General features: G+C 43.2%; 1 protein-coding gene across 1 annotated transcript; it reads left to right on the top strand.

Annotated features, from left to right (window-relative positions):
• Positions 1 to 736: 736 nt before the first annotated feature.
• On the top strand, positions 737 to 10,821 carry SPRYD7 (SPRY domain containing 7). Its single transcript, XM_063333987.1, has 5 exons — positions 737 to 893; positions 2,186 to 2,302; positions 5,328 to 5,494; positions 7,154 to 7,256; positions 10,128 to 10,821. Exons 1-5 carry the CDS (start codon positions 788 to 790, stop codon positions 10,223 to 10,225), a joined length of 591 nt encoding a protein of 196 aa, XP_063190057.1. The 5' UTR covers positions 737 to 787; the 3' UTR covers positions 10,226 to 10,821.
• Positions 10,822 to 20,574: the final 9,753 nt, after the last annotated feature.

Consider the following 20,574-nt stretch of genomic DNA (forward strand, 5'->3'; position numbering starts at 1 on the left):
AGGAGAGACCCTGGGCAGGAGAGGCAGCCGGGCCCAGATGCGCGAACCTTTAGTTTCACGGAGTCCCATCTCTTTTTTACTTTTCCAAGAAAGAATTTAAAAAAAAAAAAAAAAAAAAGGAAGAGAGGAAAGAAAAAGAAAAAAAAAAAAAAAGAAGATAAATGTGGTTTTTGTTACTTGGAGCCAGGAATAACTGACCAGTAAATTTCCATGAAAGACTCCCTTCCCACATGGCCCAGCACTGTGAAGTTTGTTGACCTGATACCTACCAGCTGCACATCATGATCACTCTCCTCTTTTATATATACGTCCATTTTACATTTATATATATACACACACATATATAAATATGTACAAATTGCCCTTTAGGTGGCCGTGTGCTCAGGCTGCGGCCGGCCCAGCGACGAGCCGCCTCAGGCCACCGCCACAGACGCGGCTCTTCAGCAGAGGAGGAGAAGGAGGAGGAGGAGGAGTACCTTTCTGGCTGCACCCGCTTTAATTTAAATTTTCCCTTCCTGAGGAAACACGCGCGGGGAGGGTTTAACGGGATTTTTTTTTTTTTTTCGCCAGACCGGGCTCGATTTCACGACACCCCCGGGGCCTAGCCGCCCCCGGTGAGGGCGCTGCCCGCCATCTCCCGCCGCCTCCCGCCATGTCGGGCAGCGGGGAAGGGAGGGAGGGGGAGAGGCTCACCCGCCCCGAGACCTCCCGCCCGCCAGGGGGCGCTGCCTCCGCCCGCCCGCCCGCCGCCGTTGCGTCTGGGCGGGGCGGCGGCGTCCGGCCGGTCATGGCCGCCTCCGTCTGTTGCTGCTTCTCCTGGTGGAGGGATGGCGGCGCCGGCCACATCCCGCTGAAGGAGATGCCGGCGGTGCATCTCGACACGCAGCGCATGGGTAAGCGGGCGCGGGGCCGGGTCTCCCCTCACCAGCTGTGACGGGCCGGAGAGCCTGAGGGGCGGCGAGGGGCGGGGAGCGCAGGCCCGGAGCCCGGGGGGCGGCAGCGGGGAAGCCGTGAGGGGGGCGGCCGGCCGGGACTGCCTGTCCCCGGGAAGCTTGGGCTGATGGAGTGTCGTGTCGTTGTAATACCGTGTAACCGTGCTGGCCGTTAAAGTTTATCCTCTCCCAATGAAGTGCCCTGGGAAAGTCGCTTTTTGGGCTACTTCGTCAGAAGGATTTGGTGGTTTTCAGGAAAAAATCTCGCTCTTTGGTTTAAATGAAATTGAAGCTTATCAACGGGATGAGTCTGTGGGATGCGCCTCAGTGCCAGAGGGGGTGTCTGAGGGGGGAAGGCTGCCTGATGGGGCTGAAGAGCCTGGTCAGGTCAGGGGTGGTGGTTCACAGCAGAGGGGGCGAGTTATGGCAATGGAGATGCAGAAGGAGCCAGGTCTTGTCCATACCGCTCTTTGAGCGTCATCCTTAGGATAAACTGTCCACAAAACCATGCCTGGGCTTTGTTGAGGAGAGAAGTGATCTGGGACAGCTGCAGCAGATCCAGGGAAGGAACAAGGAGGAAAGCGGCGTGGCCGATCCAGGCTCCAGTGCTCAAGCGTAATTATTAGTCTGTTTTTATTCAGTTGTATCAGTGGATCTTGACTGTCTCCCACGCTTTTGACCATCACAACAGTATTTAAAGATGAAGTCTTCCAATGGAAGAGGAAGACTTAGCAGAGGGTTTTTTTTTCCTCTCTGTATTGACAGGCATGTTTCTAATGAAAGGATTTTTTTCAGAGAATAATTAAACACTTTGCAATTCCATCAAATGTTTCTACCCAATTTGCCTTTCCTTCTCTTTGCAGAATTTTTTTCTCCAGTGTATGGAGACAGGGTACAGGGCTTTGTTCTCCCAGTGAACCTTCTCTGACTAAATTGTAAGTTATGCTTCTGATGTGGCTGAGCAAAGGTTGTAATCAGCACAGGGCCGTAAAACCCAAGAGGTGAAATTAGAGCAGCGTATAGATTTTAAATAAATAAACCTTTGTTGAAAGATGAACTAGCCCATAAACAGCTTTCCTTTTCTTACTTCAAAGCGTGGCCCATCATCATAATTCTCACAAACTAATGAAGCTCTTACTTGGGGCAGAAAGAACAAAAACTGTGCTTAATGTTTATGGCTTTTAAGGGCCTCTTACAGACTTCTAAAAATATTTTCAAGTTTTGAGTTTGTTGGGTTTTTTTTTTTCTTGCAGGAACAGATGTTGTCATTGTTAAAAATGGCAGAAGAATATGTGGCACGGGAGGCTGCTTAGCCAATGCACCTTTGCATCAGAACAAGAGCTATTTTGAGTTTAAAATCCAGTCCACAGGTTAGTCAGCAAAAATGTACAACTTTAAACTTGGAAGGTATGTCAGATTGCCTGCTGGTCGTCATATCTCAAATACCAAGCACGTGCGTCTTTCTAATTATATCCTTGAACTTATGAACATTGGAGAGTTTTAGAAGTTGTCATTGTGTAAAAGGAAATTTCTTTTTTTTTTTTCTTTTAAACTGTGGATCTGAAATATTAAAAAGAATGGTAAGTATGTTGCTAAAGGAGTGCAAATACTAAAACACCATATTGTTGTGTATGCTGTTACGTGCATGTTTTTCAGTTAGCATATTTTAGAAATGTGTTTTGGTAAATAAATGCTTATGACCACATAAAACACTGTAGCTATGAAGTGTGTGTGGGTTTTTTTTAAATAGTGCAGTTTATTCAGCAATATTTCTAGCTATCTGTCTGCCTTCATTTGCTTTTAACATGCACTGTGTTTGCCCAAGCAAGGGTAACATTCCTTGTGCTACATTTTGCTCTTCAAATCAAATGTGCAGCACTTATTTCAACACTGCCTTATCAAGAGGAGCCTTTCAGCACCCTGTTTATTGGTTTTGCACAGATCTAATGCAAGGCAGCTGAAAGTGAATGAAATTTGGAAGCATTTTGCTTTTACTAATACAGTCAGCTTCACTAGTACAGAGTGCTCTCCAGGCTTGCCCATATTCTAATGTAAAAATCAGCCTCTATTTTTAAAAACAGCAGTCACTGTGAAAATGAAGCTGTTCTTTTCCTAAGCGTGTAGGGGGAGGGAAGAAGAAGGGAAGTGTTAGTCCAGACACAGGCCTTATGATACCAGCTGGAGCTTGAACCCGGCGCTTTTTGGGTAAGGGTTGTTTGCATTCAGTTTGATTGGAGTACAGGCAGCATAAACACAAATCTGTCCAAAACACCTTGCTGTCAAACCAGTTGTTTAGTTTTAAACTACATGTAAACCCAAGCTCAGTCTTAACTTGGCAATTTTGGTATGCTTTCTGTTGGGAGAAGAATCCACTGCAGCTGTTATTCATGTATGGTCATTATTCACACAGATACAGTGTCCATGTTCTTATACTTAATTTGAGAAACACAGAAAATAAACTCCTGGTCCCTGTGAGCTGTGTGTCTTGTATTCCTGTGCTCCAGGGCAGGAGAATTGTAGATCACTTAGCTTAAAACTTTGATTCCCAGAAGAGTCCCAGCGCAATCTATTAGGGGTCGTCTATGGGGTCACACTGACTATTGGAAAGTTTTCTGAAGTCATTTCACACTCTTGTCCTTTTCATTCCAGGCTTGTGAGTATTAGAATAAATTGTTCTGCAATTTTGTCTTTTGAAACTAATTTTCTTATATTTTTGCCTCACGTTAGTCTTCTGTATATTAAACAGTCCCAGTTTTTTTCATTGTCTTCTTACAGATGATGTTTTTACGCTTCTGTTTGATTTTGTTGTTTCTTCTAGAATATCTCTAATTGACCTAATTTGTCTTGAGGTATGATGCTTAAGATGGATGCTCTGTTCCAGCTGCAGTAGACATCCTTCATCTGCTGTACATACAATATGTCTGCTTTATACATGCCATACATTCAGAAGTTTTTCACAACAGTAGGACACAGACTACGCTCAGCATGCGGTCTGTGATAACCCCCAAATTATATTCTGTGAACTGGTTGCCAAGCCACTATTGTATTTTTGCCACTTACTATTCCTACTCTAGCTGCTATTCTTCGTAATTCAGAAAAAGCAAATGCATTCTCCTTATTTCAGACCTCTTAACCAGTTTGTCAGGATCATTTAAAATTTGAGGGGCCTCTGAAGAGCTTGCGTTCCTGTCAGGTTGGTATTGGCAGCATGTTTAATAAGCACATCGTCACGTTATCCAAGTCATTGATGTGAATACGGAACAGTATCTGACCTTGGGTATTTAATACAAAACCTCAAACCCCACTTGGGTCATCTTTTTTGATTTGACAGGATGCCATTGATGAGTAGTCCTGGAATATAGTTTTTTAACCAGTTGTGCATTCCTGTTGTTCTAACTGTCTAGACCATGTTTTTGTAATGTGACTATTTCAGCATTGTGTGAGTTTCAAAAACATCACCAAATCAAGATCTATCATATTTACATTTCTTCTTTTTCCCTAAGGTTAGTCTAACCAGCTGAAAAAGAAAATTGTATTGTTCACCTGTCCATGCTAGTTGGATTTATTTTTTACATCCTCCTACAGCCTCGGAGTTTGTTTTTCATATTTTTCTGGGAATATAAGTTAAGCTAAGCAGTTACAATTCTCTGGACCATTTTTTTTCAGGATAGATGCTGTTTATCTTTGGTCTGTTGTGGCTGCTTGTACTCAGTCTGGCCAGGATGGAGTTAATTTTCTTCAGATCAGCTCCTATGGTGCTGTGTTTTAGATTTGGGACCAAAACGATACTGATATCACACTAACGTTTTAGTTATTGCTGAGCAGTGTTTGCACAGCATCAAGGCCTTCTCTCTTTCTCACTCTGTGCCCTCAGTGAATAAGATTGGGGGTACACGAGAAGTTGGGAGGGGACACAACCAGGCGGATGACCCAAACTAACCAAGGACATGCCACATAACGTCATGCTTAGCAATAAAAGGGAGAGGAGGGGATTTAGGGAGGTTAGCAACCATTTGCTTGGGAATTGGCTGGGCATTGCTCTGCCGGTGGGAGGTAGTGAGTCATTGCCTTTGTATCGTTTCGTTTTGTTTTCTTTCTTTCTTCCACTTCTCCTTTGCTTATTAAACAATTTTTATCTTTACATGCAAGTCTTTTTCCTTGCTTTCCACTTCCTCTGTCCTACTGGGGACTGTGGGGCGAAGTGAGTGAGTGGCTGGGTAGTGCTTAGCTGCCTACCAGGGCTAACCCACAACAGTCTTGGTATTTTCAAGAGATATTTACTGGCAGTACTGCCCTGGCACTAGTTAAAAACACATTCTTTATGCTGACCTGCTTCAGTCAGATAGTCTTCAAAATAATGTCTTTTTTTCTTACCATGTTGATGTCACATTTTAGGGATTTGGGGTATTGGAGTTGCAACCCAGAAAGCAAACTTGAATCAAATTCCACTTGGTCGAGATGTCCATAGCCTGGTGATGAGGAATGATGGAGCTCTCTACTACAACAATGAGGAGAAAAACAGACTACCAGCAAACAGCCTTCCTCAGGAGGGCGATGTGGTGGTGAGTTTCTTAAGGCTTCTTTATCTTCCTCAGCCGTTCCCAGATTCCTCTTTTTACATCTCAGTGGTCAGACTGACTGTTTCAGTAAAATTATTCGGCTTGCATCTCCCAGTTTGGAAAGAGCGGATACAAATTCCCGTTGTATTTGAATGGATCATCAGCCTGGATGCCAGTGAACTTCATTTACAGCATTGATATGTTTCTGGATGAGGGACAGATCTTACCAGTGTTTGAAAAGTAGCCTCTAATGCTACTGTTGCAGTCTGGTTGCAGTATCTACCTGACGGATAACTCCCATCACAAGGATCCTACCTTGTTTGAGAAGGGACGTTCCTGAACAAATAATACATAACAATAATTACAGAGCTATACACCATGTCCGGCTGAACTCAAGATCCTGTAGCTAACAGGTTAATGATTAGAAGGACAGAGCTGAGCAGAGATAGGTCCTGGGTGACAGATGAATTGTATTTTCAGCCAAACTTTTGTAGGGAAGGGGAGAGATTAAGTGGGGAGGGGCCATGCTCACTGGGAAAATGATAAAGAATGAGGGCAAGTGGAGAACCTTAAGATGTTTTTTACCCTACTTTTACAGGTTTCTCAAAACATCTTTGAGTGACTTTGTTCAAAGGGTTTTGTGTTATTGCTGTCATTTTCTCAATGTCCTGTTAGAGATTTATTTTCAAAAATACATGGGATCAATGCAATGAAACTTACACCGTTTGTCACCACTACTTTTTCTTGCTGGGTAACCTTACCTCTATATAGCAACGGTTAGAAATTTCATCTTTAGAAGCTCCAAACAGCTAAAGTTGACTCTTCCACTCTTTATCCTCAGATACTGTATTATTCTTTTAATACCCTTCTGAAACTGTTTTTTTGGAGGGTTGCAGACTGTTACAGGGTTTGGTCAACCTATGTAGTCTAAACAACTTCAACTAATCACGAAAAAGTAGCTGACATGTTACTGCTAATTCCCCAATTTTCATAAATTTCAATTTATTTTGTTCTGTCATGAAAATAAATTTCTAAAGTAATGTATGACAGCACAAATTGTCACACTCAGCCATACCAAAACAGTCAGAAAAATCATTTAGCTAACAAGTAATTTTTTACCTTGTTAGTGTTTGCTTTGTGCTCTGTAGTCAGCGTATTTATAGCATTGCATATGAAACCATGGTCTGTAGATGCTGGCAGAGAAAACGAGCTGAGAGAGATTTCCATATGGAATTATGGACAGATACACTTAATTCATAGCATCACTATTTAATAAAGTTATTTCCATGAGGAGAGATATAAACAAGAAGACTGCAAACTGCTTAATATTCAAAATCATTGAGAATCTTGTGTTTCTGTAACATAGTGAAGAATAGTCTGGGGACTTTTGTAAACTGTCTTTAGTAAGATGTGGTGTGCAGTACGGTGCTGCACACAAATCAAATGAGCGTTAAGGAATCCTGAGTATTTGAAAATACAAATGTTACCGGTCATTTATTAACTTCCAGTCCTTTGCAGGAATATTTCAAGTGAGGTTTTCTAGGGTGCTGTGGTTTGCATAATGGTGTCAAAATTTGCCTGTAGCTAAGAAAGCTAAATTAAGTAGCAGTCTATGTGTATTAACTTGTTGATGCCTTTTTTTAATTTTTCTGTACTTTGTAGGGCATTACATATGACCATGTAGAATTAAATGTATATTTAAATGGGAAGAACATGCATTGTCCAGCTTCAGGAATCAGAGGGACTGTCTATCCGGTGGTCTATGGTAAGTCAGCAATTTTCAAACTGTTCCACAGCATGAACAATATTTTTGTACCAAGCCTGTCTTCTGAGCTATGTATTCTTGTCTCACTTAGGTGGAACGCACATCAATCATTTACTTTTGGCAACTACAACAATAAATTGCATGAAAATACAAAACGGGGGGGGGGGGGGGAAGTATATTTTCACCTCATTTTTAATGCTGCTTAATAGCTAGAAAACAAAGCCCTGCTTTACTGACGACTTACAGTGTCCACATCCAACAAGCTGGGGAGTTACTTCATTCAGTCTAAAAATTGCTGGGTTAAAAAAAACTGTGAGGCAGATGGGAAAAAAAAAAAAAAAGAAAAACAACAAATCTGAAGTAATGAAGACTTGTGGGCTAATCAGATTTATCTCTGAAGCTTGGTATTTATGTTTATTAATTTCACATACTTCATAAATGCTTTCAGTTTTAAATATGAATAGATACTGAATTGCTGTCTGTATTTTCTTATGGAGGTAATAACTTCAATGTAGTACTACTACAGCTGCTTGCTGTATGGTGGTACAGCTCTTTGCTGCTATACCAAATTGATGCCCAGTTTTGAAATCCAACAATTGGTGAGCGAATTGTGGCAGCTGTTTTGCCAGCAACCATCAACACAACACAGCAGTTTTGAACAAAAAACCAATACCATATCCAATTAATCCCTGCATAAGCAGTTTAAGAAAGAATTTATGAATTATGGAAGCTGGAATTCGGCCAAGACATGTGTTAACAATTTACTCTTCCAGAACTTGGCGGTGGTTTTGTACTTCCCAAGTAGTCAGAATTCTGTTTAACATCTCATCTGAGTGGCAGCGCTTCCCATAGCTCAGTGCGTAATCGATGCTATGCTCTGGGTTGGCTTGTAACTTACAGCAAACGATAACTGCTCATCGGATTCCCTGTATTACACCTACAGCCATCTCCAGTTTATTTTTAATCTTGTGTGAGCTTCATCTAAATGGTAGCCTCTTCCAGAATCATTTTGCTCTTGAGATACCTACCATTAGCTTATGTGATGTGGATAATTTTTTCATTTCTTCGTTGGTTCCTAGTGAAGTTTTGGCATGTTCCCACTTATCTCTTGATACATTTGTAATATTGAATTTTATGAACAGGAAGAAAATACTCTAGATGTTCTAGAGTTGTAGTTGTAGAGCTTTTGAAGTCTATAAATGTAGCTGACAAATTCTATCTTTACAAGCTATTAGAGTGGAAAATTGTTTTGCGTGGTCATTTTGTGATGTGTTCTTAAGCCACATGGTGGCGCTGCTAAAATGCAGTGGCATACAGTAGCTGCCCTGCAGCACTGCCAGATCTCGTGCAAAAAGCCTTGAGCGGCGGGAAGAGACTTGCTGTGTGATAATTGATTGTTACATCTTCCCTATATTTTGGAAATGGTGTTACATAGCATGGAGTACACAGGTTGCTTTGAGAAGACGTTGGGTGGCATGTTAGCCTACTGTAAATATCTTTTTCCCTGACTAAAGAAGTTCCATGCCTGGGGAATGCAGTGACCTTCTATTGCCCGTCTCTTATTATCGTCTTCCACAAGGGAGCATAATTTTGTCATAATTATCATGTCTCCTACATAGAGATATAACAATTGCAGCCTGCAAATTGCTTTTGCATGGTACTTACTTGCTATAAACTTTAACTATAAATGTCCTTAATTTAATGTGAACCTCTAGTCATGTGAAGGAACTTGACCATAGAGAAGAGAATGTCTTAAGCATTTACCTTATCCGTAAATTCATAATTCAGACTAGAACTGTAAGTATCTTTTAAAAAGAAACATGATAGAGCAGGCAAACACAGTGTCAAGTCTGAGGATGTAAAACAGAAAAGTGGACTTAAAGGTTGTTCCCTACAGCAGCTGTACCTCAGGCACTTTTGCAGAAGTGAGATGCAAACGCTGCATAAGTACTACAGAACTGTACCAATATACTAAAAGGGGTTTTAGCTGAGCCTAGGAGGTAAAAATCCCCACCTTGTCTCTGAGATGTCTAAATTCCAAACCAAAATATGGAGGTGAAGCTTTTCTATTTTGATCTACTGTTGCTAGTGTACCAGGTTCATTTTGGAAGAAGTTATCTTTGGAAGAGATCTTGCTTTCCTGACTGGTTGAGTATTGCAGTTTGATAATGCAATACATAAAAGCTTTGCTCTGAAAATCCCCAGCAGTTTCTTTTCTATATTCTACATTGGAGGTAGTAACGCTTGTGTCTCAGATTATGCAAGGAGTCCAAAACTGGTAGAGGTATTGGAAAAAAACCATTAACTTACAGCTTAAAGAAGCAGCCAAAGAAGCTCTCTTTGGACCACATGCTAAACCAGATGGTCTGACACCCACCATTGCAGACACCTGAAACCTTGTAAACCTCCAGAAAAACCATTGCAGGCAGCCGACACTCCAGCAGAATTAGGAAGTGGACAGAAAAATATGCAGCTGAGGAGGTGACAGCCCTGCAACATGTGTCTGGTGGTGCCCTTAATCTGTAGATTTCCAGAGAAATAGAGCAGAAAATTTGGAGGGAATTGCCTGTAGCCCTGATAACGCTCCCAGTGAAGTCAGAGGTAGCGTTCTAATAGACTTCACCAAGGAAGGACCATTACCAACTGAAGTAAACAGCAGAGGAGAGATGATTTGCTCTCCTTGGGGTTGCGTGTAGGGCTTTAGCAAATTTGTTGAAGAGCTTTCTTTTAATTGTATATATGTAGTGGATGAAGTGGAGAATATTCTTCATGATTTGAAGTTACTATATATAATCTAGTAAAACGGTGTAATAGAGGATCAAACTGTAAGTGTTCCTTCTCTAATTCCCTCTGTTTCGTTCTCTTCTGCAGTTGATGACAGTGCCATTCTGGATTGTCAGTTCAGTGAATTTTATCATACGCTTCCACCAGGGTTTGAAAAGATCCTCTTTGAGCAGCAAATCTTCTGAATGTCTTCATACCGAAAATTTGCACCCTGCACTGTTACAAAAGCTCTGTCATCTTAAATAAAGCTTCACATTATTTTAGGAAACATATCTGTATTTTCAGTAAGTACTTGTGACTGTTGTCTGCTGGATTAATATGTTAACTGCAACTCCAGTTAACTGTGTTGCAAATACAAGATTTCTGACAATGTTTTGTGCTTGAAAATTAGTGTTTTGGGGCAAGGCTTTTCTCTGATTTGTACTTGATGCATAAGGAGACTAAGGGATATTATTGACATCAGTATTACATTCAGTATTTTGAATAAATTGGCGCTTTGTAAAGCCAATAGTTCTTATGCATATGATAGCTATGGAGATGGATAGTTCTCAAGATGTTTTCCCAACTTTTTTTCCACACAGAAGTTAAGTTACTTTGTTTAAAGGAGGCACTGTGTTTCTAGTCTGTGATTTGGAGTTGCGGTGTCTCAGTTGTGCATGATGACTAATAATATGATGGCATAACTAGTAGCCGGATACTCTTTTTTTTTTTTTCTTCAAGGTGTAATTTAATCCGTTCCTTCAATTTTAGACTGGCAAATATAACTTATCTATTTCTCCTAGCTTGTCGTTTGCTTTTACTGTGACAAATAATAGGACACTTTCTAGTAATACTTCTTTGTTGATCCTCAAATAGTAAACCTGAACACTACCTGTGTGTTTGAGGAGCACCATGCTGTGTTACTCTGGTAGAAGAGTAAGTACAGATCACAACTTGGGTATGGAAAGAGGCAGGTGAAGGGTATGAGATGTTACGCTGAAGCCTTACATCTAAACTGTAAATTAGATTATTCTTTTATGGAATATCGTATTTAATTTCTTTGTGAATCATTTATAAGTGATTAGTGGCTAAGACATTGTTCTAAAATGTGATGCCCTTGAATATAAATTGTGAGATGCTTTTTTTCCCCTGCTTGTCATATTTAATATACTTCCTAAAAGAATTTTTATTGTAAAGAAAATCTTCATACTGATGTTTGGTTTTTTTGGTTTTGGCTCTTCCTGGGTTAATGCGTTTGCATAAATGAATGGTTTTATTTAAATATTTTTAGAAATTATCTGATTATGAAATTTTCAAATACAAACAGCTTTCTCAAAGCCTTTCACCTTATGATTTTCTGCATCTGCCTTTTCATTCTGAGTGGCCTGTGTTTTCCTTCCTCTTAGCCTTGCTATTGCATGTCAGAGTTGGGTAGAACTTTTCAACCTGAAAGGAACGATGCCCTTGTCAGCTTTGTGGTATAAAACTTGGGAGATCAGTGTGCAGTTTTATCATCTCCTCTTGAAATCTGCCCTGCTTTGCTGTGATCAGATACGTAATCTATGTTACACAAAACATTCATATGTTTCGTTTCAGTTTCCTCCGTAGATGTGGGAGCAGCTGTCCCTGCTAAGGCAGAGGCTTCTGTGGTGGGTTGATCCTGGCCGAACTCCAGGTGCCCACCAAAAGCTGCTCTATAACTCTTCCTCAGCTGGACAGGGGAGAGAAAATACAACGAACGGCTCATGGGTTGAGACAAGGACAGGGAGATCATTCAGCAGTTACTGTCGCGGGCAAAACAGGCTCGACTTGGGGAAATTAATTTAATTTATTGCAAATCAAATCAAAGCTAAGATAATAAGAAAATAAAGACTAAATCTTAAAAACACCTTTCCCCCACCCCTCCCTTCTTCCCGGCTTCAACATCACTCCCGATTTCTCTACCTCCTCTCCCCGAGCAGTGCAGGCAGACGGGGAATGGCGGTTGTGGTCAGTTCATCACATATTGTCTCTGCTGCTCCTTCCTCCTCAGGGGGCGGACTCCCTACGCTCTTACCTAGCTCCAGCCTGGGGTCCCTCCCATGGGAGACAGTGCTCCATGAACTTCTCCAGCGTGGGTCCTTCCCACGGGCTGCAGTTCTTCACGAACTGCTGCAGCACGGGTCCCTTCCACGGGGTGCATCCTTCAGAAACAGACTGCCCCAATGTGGGTTCCCCATAGGGTCACAAGTCCTGCCAGCAAACCTGCTCCAGTGTGGACTGTGTTGCCAAATGGAGGAGTTACAGGAGGAAGTGAGCAGGCTGCACCACATCAGAGAAGAGGAAAGGGAGACTTAACACCTTGAAGCTTGAAGAGCCTCAAACCCCAGCTGTAACAGGGAAGCAGGCAGTGTCTACCTCGCACTATATCAAGGTAAGCAAAACCTGTGGAGAAAGGGGAGGGTGGAAGCTCGTGACTTCTGGCACCAGGAGAAGGGTTTCTCCCCCAGTTAAGGCCTTACAACTCCAAAATAGGTTCACTGCCCCCAAAGTTGAAGAGGAGCTAGATGTGCCTTCAAGCAAAGAACCTGGTTCACTTAAGCCTAAACCATGCAAGACTTGCCAGGTGAATGGTGAGTCATTGTAATGGGTGACTCCCTGCTGCAGGTGACAGAGGCACCCACCTGTCAACCCAACCAATCATCTAGAGAGGCTTCCTGCCTTCTAGGGGCTGGGATCTGGGATGTTGTGGAGGAACTACTGAAGCTTGTCTGGCTCTCTGACTACAACCTCCTGCTGTTACTCCACGTGGGAGCAAATGATACTGCCAGGGGAAACCTGGATAGTATCGGAAGAGACTACAGAGCCCTGGGGGTGGTAGTCACAGGCATAGGGGCCCAGGTGGTGGTCTCAGTCCTGCTGGCAAGGCGAAAGGGAGTGAAGAGGAGGGCATTAATAGGACAAGTCAATAAGTAGCTGCTAGAATTAGAATTAGTGTTGGCAACAGTTCTATGGGTTCTATGACCATGGGACCCTGTTCGCAGATCAATGTCTGCTTGGTAGAGGTGGGATCCACCTCACTAAGTGGGGCAAAGCTATTTTCGACAATATGATGGCTGACCTTATTAGGACAGCTTCAAACCAAGAATGACAGAGGAGGGAGTGATGGACAGGATCGCTGAGCAAAGGGTATGGGGTGGTGTGACAGGAAAGGATCACAAAATCAACAAAATGGGGCTTAGGCAGGGTCACCTCCAACACATACACTTGCATGTAAGCAAGGAAGTCCCTACAAGGCACCATCATGGAGAAATCCTGAAACCCTTTCTAGGAAGTCAACATGCTGGGGTGCCCCTTGGAATTGTCTATACACGAACACACTCAGAATGGGGGAATAAACATGATGAGTTAGAGATCTGTGTGCAGTTGTAGGGCTACAATCTTACTGAGATCATGGAGATGTGGTGGGATGGCTTCCATGACTGGAGTGCTCCAAAGGAGGGATACAGGAGTCTTTGGGAAGGACAGAATGGGAAGATGAGGAGGGGGAGTTGCTCTTTACGTGAAAGAGCAGCTGGAGTGCATGGAGCTCTGCCTGGGGATGGATGAGGAGCCAACTGAGATCAGTTTATGGGCTAGGATTAAAGGGAGGACAGGTAAAGGTGAATATTAAAGTGGGTGGCTGCTGTAGGCCACCTGACCAGGAAGAACAAGTGGGTGAGGCCCTCTGTAGAGAGATAGGAGCAGCCTCAAGTTTGCAGGCCATGGGGTCCTCATGGTGGACTTCAATTTCCCCAGTATCTGATGGAGGGATAATACAGCAGGACAGCAGCAACTCAGGAAGTTCCTGTAGTGTATTGATGATAGCTTCCTCCTCCAAGTGATAGAGGAGCCAACGAGGAGAGGTATTCTGCTGGACCTCATACTCGCCAACAAGGAGGGGCTTGTTGGTGATGGGAAGGTCAAAGGCAGACATGGCTGCAGTGACTGTGGAATGGTGAAATTCAGGATCCTGACAGCAGGGAAGAGGGTGAAAAGCAAGCTCACCACCATGGACTTCAGGATAGCAGACTTTAGCCTCTCCAAAGATCTACTTGGAGGAGTCCCATGGGATAAGGCCCTGAAAGAAAACTGGTTAATATTCAAAGATCACCTCTTCCAAGCTCAAGAGAGTTTCACCCCAATGAATGAGTTGGACAAAAATGCCAGGAGGCCTGCATGAATGAACCAAAGAGCTCCTAGCCAAACTGAAACACAAAAAGGAAGCATGTAGAGGGTAGAAGCAAAGAGAGGTAAGCTGGCAGGCATACAGAAATGGTGTTTGAGCATCCAGAGACAAAGTTAGGAAAGTTAAAGCCCAGGTGGAATTGAATCTGGCTAGGCATGTCAAAGTCTACAAGAAGGACTTCCATAAGTACGCAGAAGACAAAAGGAAGACTAGGGAAAATGTGTGCCAGATCAATGGGGTGGGAGACCCACTGACACAGGCCGTGGAAAAGGCTGAGGTACTGAATACCTTCTTTGCCTCAGTCTTTACTAGCAAGACCAGCCTTCAGGAATCCCAGAGACCAGGGGGAAAGATCAGAGCAAGGAAGGTGTACCCTTCATGGAAGAGGATCAGGCCAGGGAATACTTAAGCAAACTGGCCCTCCAAAAGCCCGTGGGCCCTGTGGGATGCACCCACAAGTGCTGAGGGAGCTGATGTCATTGTGAGGTCACCTTCAATCTTTGATCAATCAATCATGGTGACTAGGAGAAGTGCCTGAAGACTGGAGGAAAGCAAATGTCACTCCTATTTTGAAGAAGGGTAAGAAAGGAGACCTACAGGCCAGTCAGCTTCACCTCAATCTCTGGGAAGGTAATGTAGCAGATAATCCTGGAAACCATTTCCAGGCACATTAAGGACAAGAAAATCATCAGGAGTAGTCAGCATGGCTTCATCAAGGGGAAGTCATGCTTGACCAACTTGATGAACTGTGACGAAATGACTGGCCTGGTAGATGAGGGGAGAGCAGTGGATATTGTCTACCTGGACTTCATTAAGATCTTTGATACTGTCTCCCATAAGATGCTTACAGACAAGCTGTTGATAAATGGACTGGTTAAGCAGACAATGAGGTAGACTGAAAACTGGCTGAATGGCTGGGCCCAGAGAGTGGTCATCAGTGGCAGGAAGTTTAGTTGGAAGCCAGTAAATAGTGATGTACCCCAGGGGTAAATACTGGGCCTAGTCCTGTTTAACATCTTCATTAGCAATCTGGATGATGGGGCAGAGTGTACCCTCAGCAAGTCTGCAGATGACACAAAACCAGCAGGAGTGGATGCTAGGCCAGAAGGTCGTGCTGCCATCCAGAGGTACCTCGATAGGATGGAGAAATGGGCTGACAGGAACCTCATGAAGTTCAACAAGGAGAAGTGCTGACCAGCTAGAAGGCAGCTTGGCAGAAAAGGGCCTGGGGATCCTGGTGGACAAGTTGAACATGAGCAAGCAATATGCCCTTGTAGCAAAGAAAGTGATCAGGATCATGAACTGCATTAGACAAAGCATTGCCAGCAAGTCAAGAGAAGTGACGTTCCCCTCTACTTAGCATTGGTGAGGTCACAACTGGAGTGCCGCGTCCAGTTCTGGGCTCCTTGTTTCAAGATAGACATGGGCATACTGGAGAGACTCTGAAGGGCCACAAAGATGACTAAGGGACTGGAGCATCTCTCCTATGAGAAAAGGCTGGGAGAGCTGGGACTGTTTAGCCTAGAGAAAAGAAGGCTCAGAGGGGTCTGATCAATGTATACAAATACCTGAAGGGAGGGTGCAAAGAATAGGGAGTCTCTTTCCAGTGGTGCCCAGTGACAGCGCCAGAGGCAACAGGCACAAACTGAAACACAGGGTTCCCTCTGAACATTGTGAAACACTTTTTACTGTGAGGGTGACTGAGCGGTGGCACAGGTTGCCCAGGGAGGTTGTGGAGTCTTCATCCTTGGAGATATTAAAAAGCTACCTGGACATGGTCCTGGGCAACTGGCTCTAGGTAGACCTGCTTGAGCAGGACAGTTGGACCAGAAGACCTTTGGAGGTACCTTCCAACCTCAATCATTCTGTGATTCTTCCTTGTAGTGATGTTGCTATACTAGTTGACACATACCATAATGTTTCTGTAATCAAGTTTGTCAGCTCTTCAAGCTTGAAATGATTGTGTATACATCCATATATATATATATACATAAAGGAAAGGGAAGGCAAGGCGTGTGTCCTTTTTCCTTTTGGTATCTTTCAACAATGCCTTCAACAGTGGTTCTTTGCCATGAAAGACTACTGAGATGAAAGTGCTTCTTGTGGAATTGTCTTTCTCATGTTCCTGGGGAAAGGAAGAAGTATTTAAAGAAATTCTTTGCACTTCATCTAACTGCATCCAGCAAACAACTTTTTTTTTTTGAAGTATGCTATGTTTAAGAATATTTAACAGTAAAAGCTGCTACCTTGAGCTTGATGTAGACTTGCTTTAAAATACGGAGGAGGCTGTCTTCTTCAAAGTTGGTATTTGAAATGGAAAACCTTTTTAGTAAGTATCAAATATTCAAAATAGCTGCTAAATTAACCAAAAAATATGAAAAGAGCCTGCTTTTATAGCTCAAAGTTGTTCATTTCTCATCTTAAACAGAGTAAGATGCATTTGTAATACCACGTGATGTAACTGCACCTCTTGTGATAAAAATCAGAAAACTTCTTGTTCTGTAACTGGTGACCCAGGGGGGAATAAAAGATTATTACTATCCACTTCTCAAAATAGAAAGAGAGCGCAGTTTCCACCTGAAAATAAGTGTTGTGGTGATAGTTTGTAAGAGAAGCAAGAGTACAGTTAACTCCGTTGCACAGATGGGCCGCGGAAAATAGAATGTGAATTAACCTGTGCCTCAGCATGTCATTTCAGCATCTGGCAATAAACCCAGCTGTTTTCCCAGATGTGTTCCCAGTCCAGACTTTGCCCAGAGAAATGCGATGCAATACCTGTTTCTAAAAGTTGGGCTAGAAAGTAATTTTCAGTTAAGATTTAGCAATAGATTTACTAGTAGCAAATTCGTTTTAGTAAGGATGAATCATGCTTCCCAGTGAAATGGTTGAGGCATTTCCACTAATTGTTTGCACCCAAATGTTTTCTTAAGCTTTGAGTGTTACAATTTGGATGCCCTATCTCTATGAGTGCAAAACTTTGTATCGACTAATCCTGTGTGTTTTCTGAGTCCCTTTGAGATTATACAGCAGCAGCAAGATATTAGGTCTGAGCCAGACTTTATTTGCGCATCCACAAATCACTAGAACTGACAGGCCACGGGATACAGGTTGCATATAGATCAGTCGAGGTGTTATTTTTATAATACTGGAACTGTTTGTGGTGATTTGGGGATAGATGAAGTCAGGTAGTACTATTCCACGGAGCTTAAAATCCTAATTAGATACTTTAAAGCTAGAAATACCTGTCAAGAATTGCCTGAAAGGGTCCTCTTCCACAAAAGAATCACGCCAGGATACGGTGACATAGATGCCTTGCGAAGAGAAACTTTGTGATGTGCATTGTGTGCCTTAAATCCCATTGAGAGCAGTTCTACTGCCAGGCCTACAAAGAGCGGTGAGAGATGGCAGGACATGCTACTCGGGTGCAAATGTTCATGAGAATACAGACTTGCACGAGTCTTCATGCTGGTTTTCCTTTCTGCAGGCTTTCTTGGGAAAAGCACTGCTCTGTAAAAAACTGTGTGTAAAATAATTAAAAAAAAAAAAAAATAATAGAAGGAACAGGGTCCTAGTAATTGATGTGAATTTCTTGACCTTATCTGAGTGAGTTCTTAGATTATTTTTGTAGTACGTACTCGTCTTTGTTATCAGCTTGTGTTGATGTTGCTTTGTATACTGACAGCTGATGAATCTCGTGGCTGAGATAAGGTCTCGCAAAGGTCCACAAGCGAATCAGTGAAACATAAATTCTTACCTGTCTCTGAATCCAGGCTTTAAGGCCTGAGAATCCAGCTCCCCCCAGCATCCTTTATGTGTTAAAAGCCAATATTGCTTTTAGAAATGGGGTTAACTATTACCTCTTGCTGTAGTGAGGGAACCTAGTTGCATAAACATGTCCAAAACTATGCTGCTAAGGTATTTGCAGGAAGCCTGTGACAGAAGATTTGGAACAAACCTAAGTGCCAAATGATTCTCTTCACTGTTCCTTCCCTTACTTAGTTTCACAATAAAGAACTTTCCAGGTTATTGACATCTTGGATACGGATTTCTAGAGAAACGCTCAAGGGGTTAGGGAGAGCTCTCAGATGTACAGTGGCAGATCTTTTCTGGAGTGCTTCATGTAAACTCCCTGTTGGGGCAAATCTGGGTGGCTTGAATGTTGAATTTTTTCCGGTTGAATATTTGCAAGAACAAGTCGTTGGTAGGACCAATTCCTTGCTGGCTTGTTCGAGAGCCTTTTATTTTCTTTATTTTTTTTCCCCCACCTAGACGTTTTCAATTTTAGCTTTTCCTGGCCCCTTTTCTAGCCCTGTGTTGGACCTAAGGAAGCCCACCTGATCTGGTTGCCAAGATGAGTCAGCAGAAGAGCTCTTTATCTCCCCACGTGGTCCCAATGTCTGACACTTCCAGGGAAGGGGAATAGTTGCTTAGACGCTGGAATTTCCTTTGCTACAGTCAAGAGAGGTGGCTTGGGGATTAAATGAGGTTGAAAGAATGTTCTCGTAAGGAGTCATCTGCTAAAATGCCAGAAATTCAGTGTGAAGAGAAGTGCCTAAATAAAAGTAGTGTCGCTTTTCCCTAATTCCACATGTCAAGAAAAAAAATTGATATCTTTGTGGATGTGTATTTAGGCTGCATTGTGCCTGCAATCTAATGCAAGATAATACAGGGAGAGCAAAAATATAAGCCAAGTCACATCCATGGAAAACTCTGGCATGTTTAGCAGACAAGACAGTTCCGAGCTTCAAGAAAAATGACGACTTGAGTCATATTTCTTGGATGCGCTCATTATATTGGCAAGCAGTACATGTTAAAATCCCCATTGTTGAGAAATCTAAATTCCCTTTGGCCTTAAAATATCTGTACTCAGTATAAGATGGCTTATGACCTTTTCATAAGTGAAAAAGTATTACACTGAATAATGATTTCAGTAGTTCAGCGAGGATTTTGAGTGGGAAAAGGGCAGCTCTTGGCCAAAGTAAACTCTGGCAAAATCGAGATAAGCTGGTGGAAGCGGCTTGTTTCACGTAAGTTGGTAGCGTGCTCCAGACAAAGTCATCTTTTCCTGTATGCAGGATGGAAATAGTGCTTCCCGCTCCGGGGGGGAACACGGCGGGGGGACGTGAGGAGAACGCATCTAGGGAGTATGAGGCAGCTGGGGCTGCGTTCAGACTGCTTGTACCCTAACGCCTGTCACAACTCCATCGCTCCATTGTCTGAGGAATCAAGTCTGAGCAGTCTGAATCACTCATGACTAATCTGAATGTAGTAGTTATAACTCCTAAATTAAGCTCTCCGAGTAGGGGGTGTGAACACACCTTCAGACGTTACAGTAAAGGGAGGGCCGTCTGAAGAATTATCTGAAGAATCTGTATTTTACCAGAGATTTCTTTAGGAGAGGATTGGGCTGCTTATAGCCTATTTCCTTGCTTCTTGTTTAATTCATCACCTTTTCTTCGTCTGCTCTAGAGGCCCAGTTTCCCACTAGTATTAAAACAAGTGATACGCCAGCCATTTATTTGTCGCAGGCTGACGAGTCCCAAATTCTGGGAAACTTTATCCCTACATAAAAAGCAATGGTCAACATAATCCTGCCGGCTAAACCCCCTGCGGGAGATGCACGTCATGCAGCCAAAAGAGCTCTGCTGATGCCGCTTGAATCGTTTCCTCAAGCGGAGTGAGCAGTAATGACAGATGGCCCTTTTTTTTTTTTTCCAGTGTAACTCCACGTATTGCTGAAGCTTTTCCTCGCAGAGCCATGCTGGTTGGGACGAGGAAGCAAACCGAGCTGCCTGGAGGCTTCTCAGCAGCATCGGCATGTTGAAAGTTGGGGCTCCGGGGAGAGGAGCCAGCTCTGGACCGAACGGTGAGGGCAGACCCGAAATCTTCTGCATGTCCCGCTGGGGTGGGAAGGGAAGAGTCAGTGACCGTAACTGGTGGGAAGCCCACTTCTCCCACTCCAGCAGGGCTCTGGTAGAGCTCTACCCTAATTATTTTGCCCCAAGTCACGCAGAAACTCTGAGTGAGGTGAACAAAGCCAGCCCTGTCGGCGAGGAGAGGGAAGGGCCGATATCCCCAGCTCACACAGCCCTGCAAGCGGGAAGCAGCTTCTGCGCAAGTGAGTGTTAAACTGTCAAAAGCGTTGCTTGTAGCTGCATCGCTGCTCACTGCACCCGGGAGGGTGTTACTCTGCTAAAAAAAAGAAATAATATCCAGTTTTACTGAAATAGCTCTGTCCTCGCTAGACGTGCTTTGCAGGATAGCACGCTGCTATTCCAGCGCTGATAAAACCGTCCTATTGTGCAGATAGCCTTAACGCCGCTGCTATTTGTTCTCCTCTGTAGAATG

The sequence above is a fragment of the Chroicocephalus ridibundus genome, chromosome 1 (genome assembly GCF_963924245.1).
Source record: "Chroicocephalus ridibundus chromosome 1, bChrRid1.1, whole genome shotgun sequence".
Taxonomy (NCBI): Eukaryota; Metazoa; Chordata; class Aves; order Charadriiformes; family Laridae; genus Chroicocephalus; species Chroicocephalus ridibundus.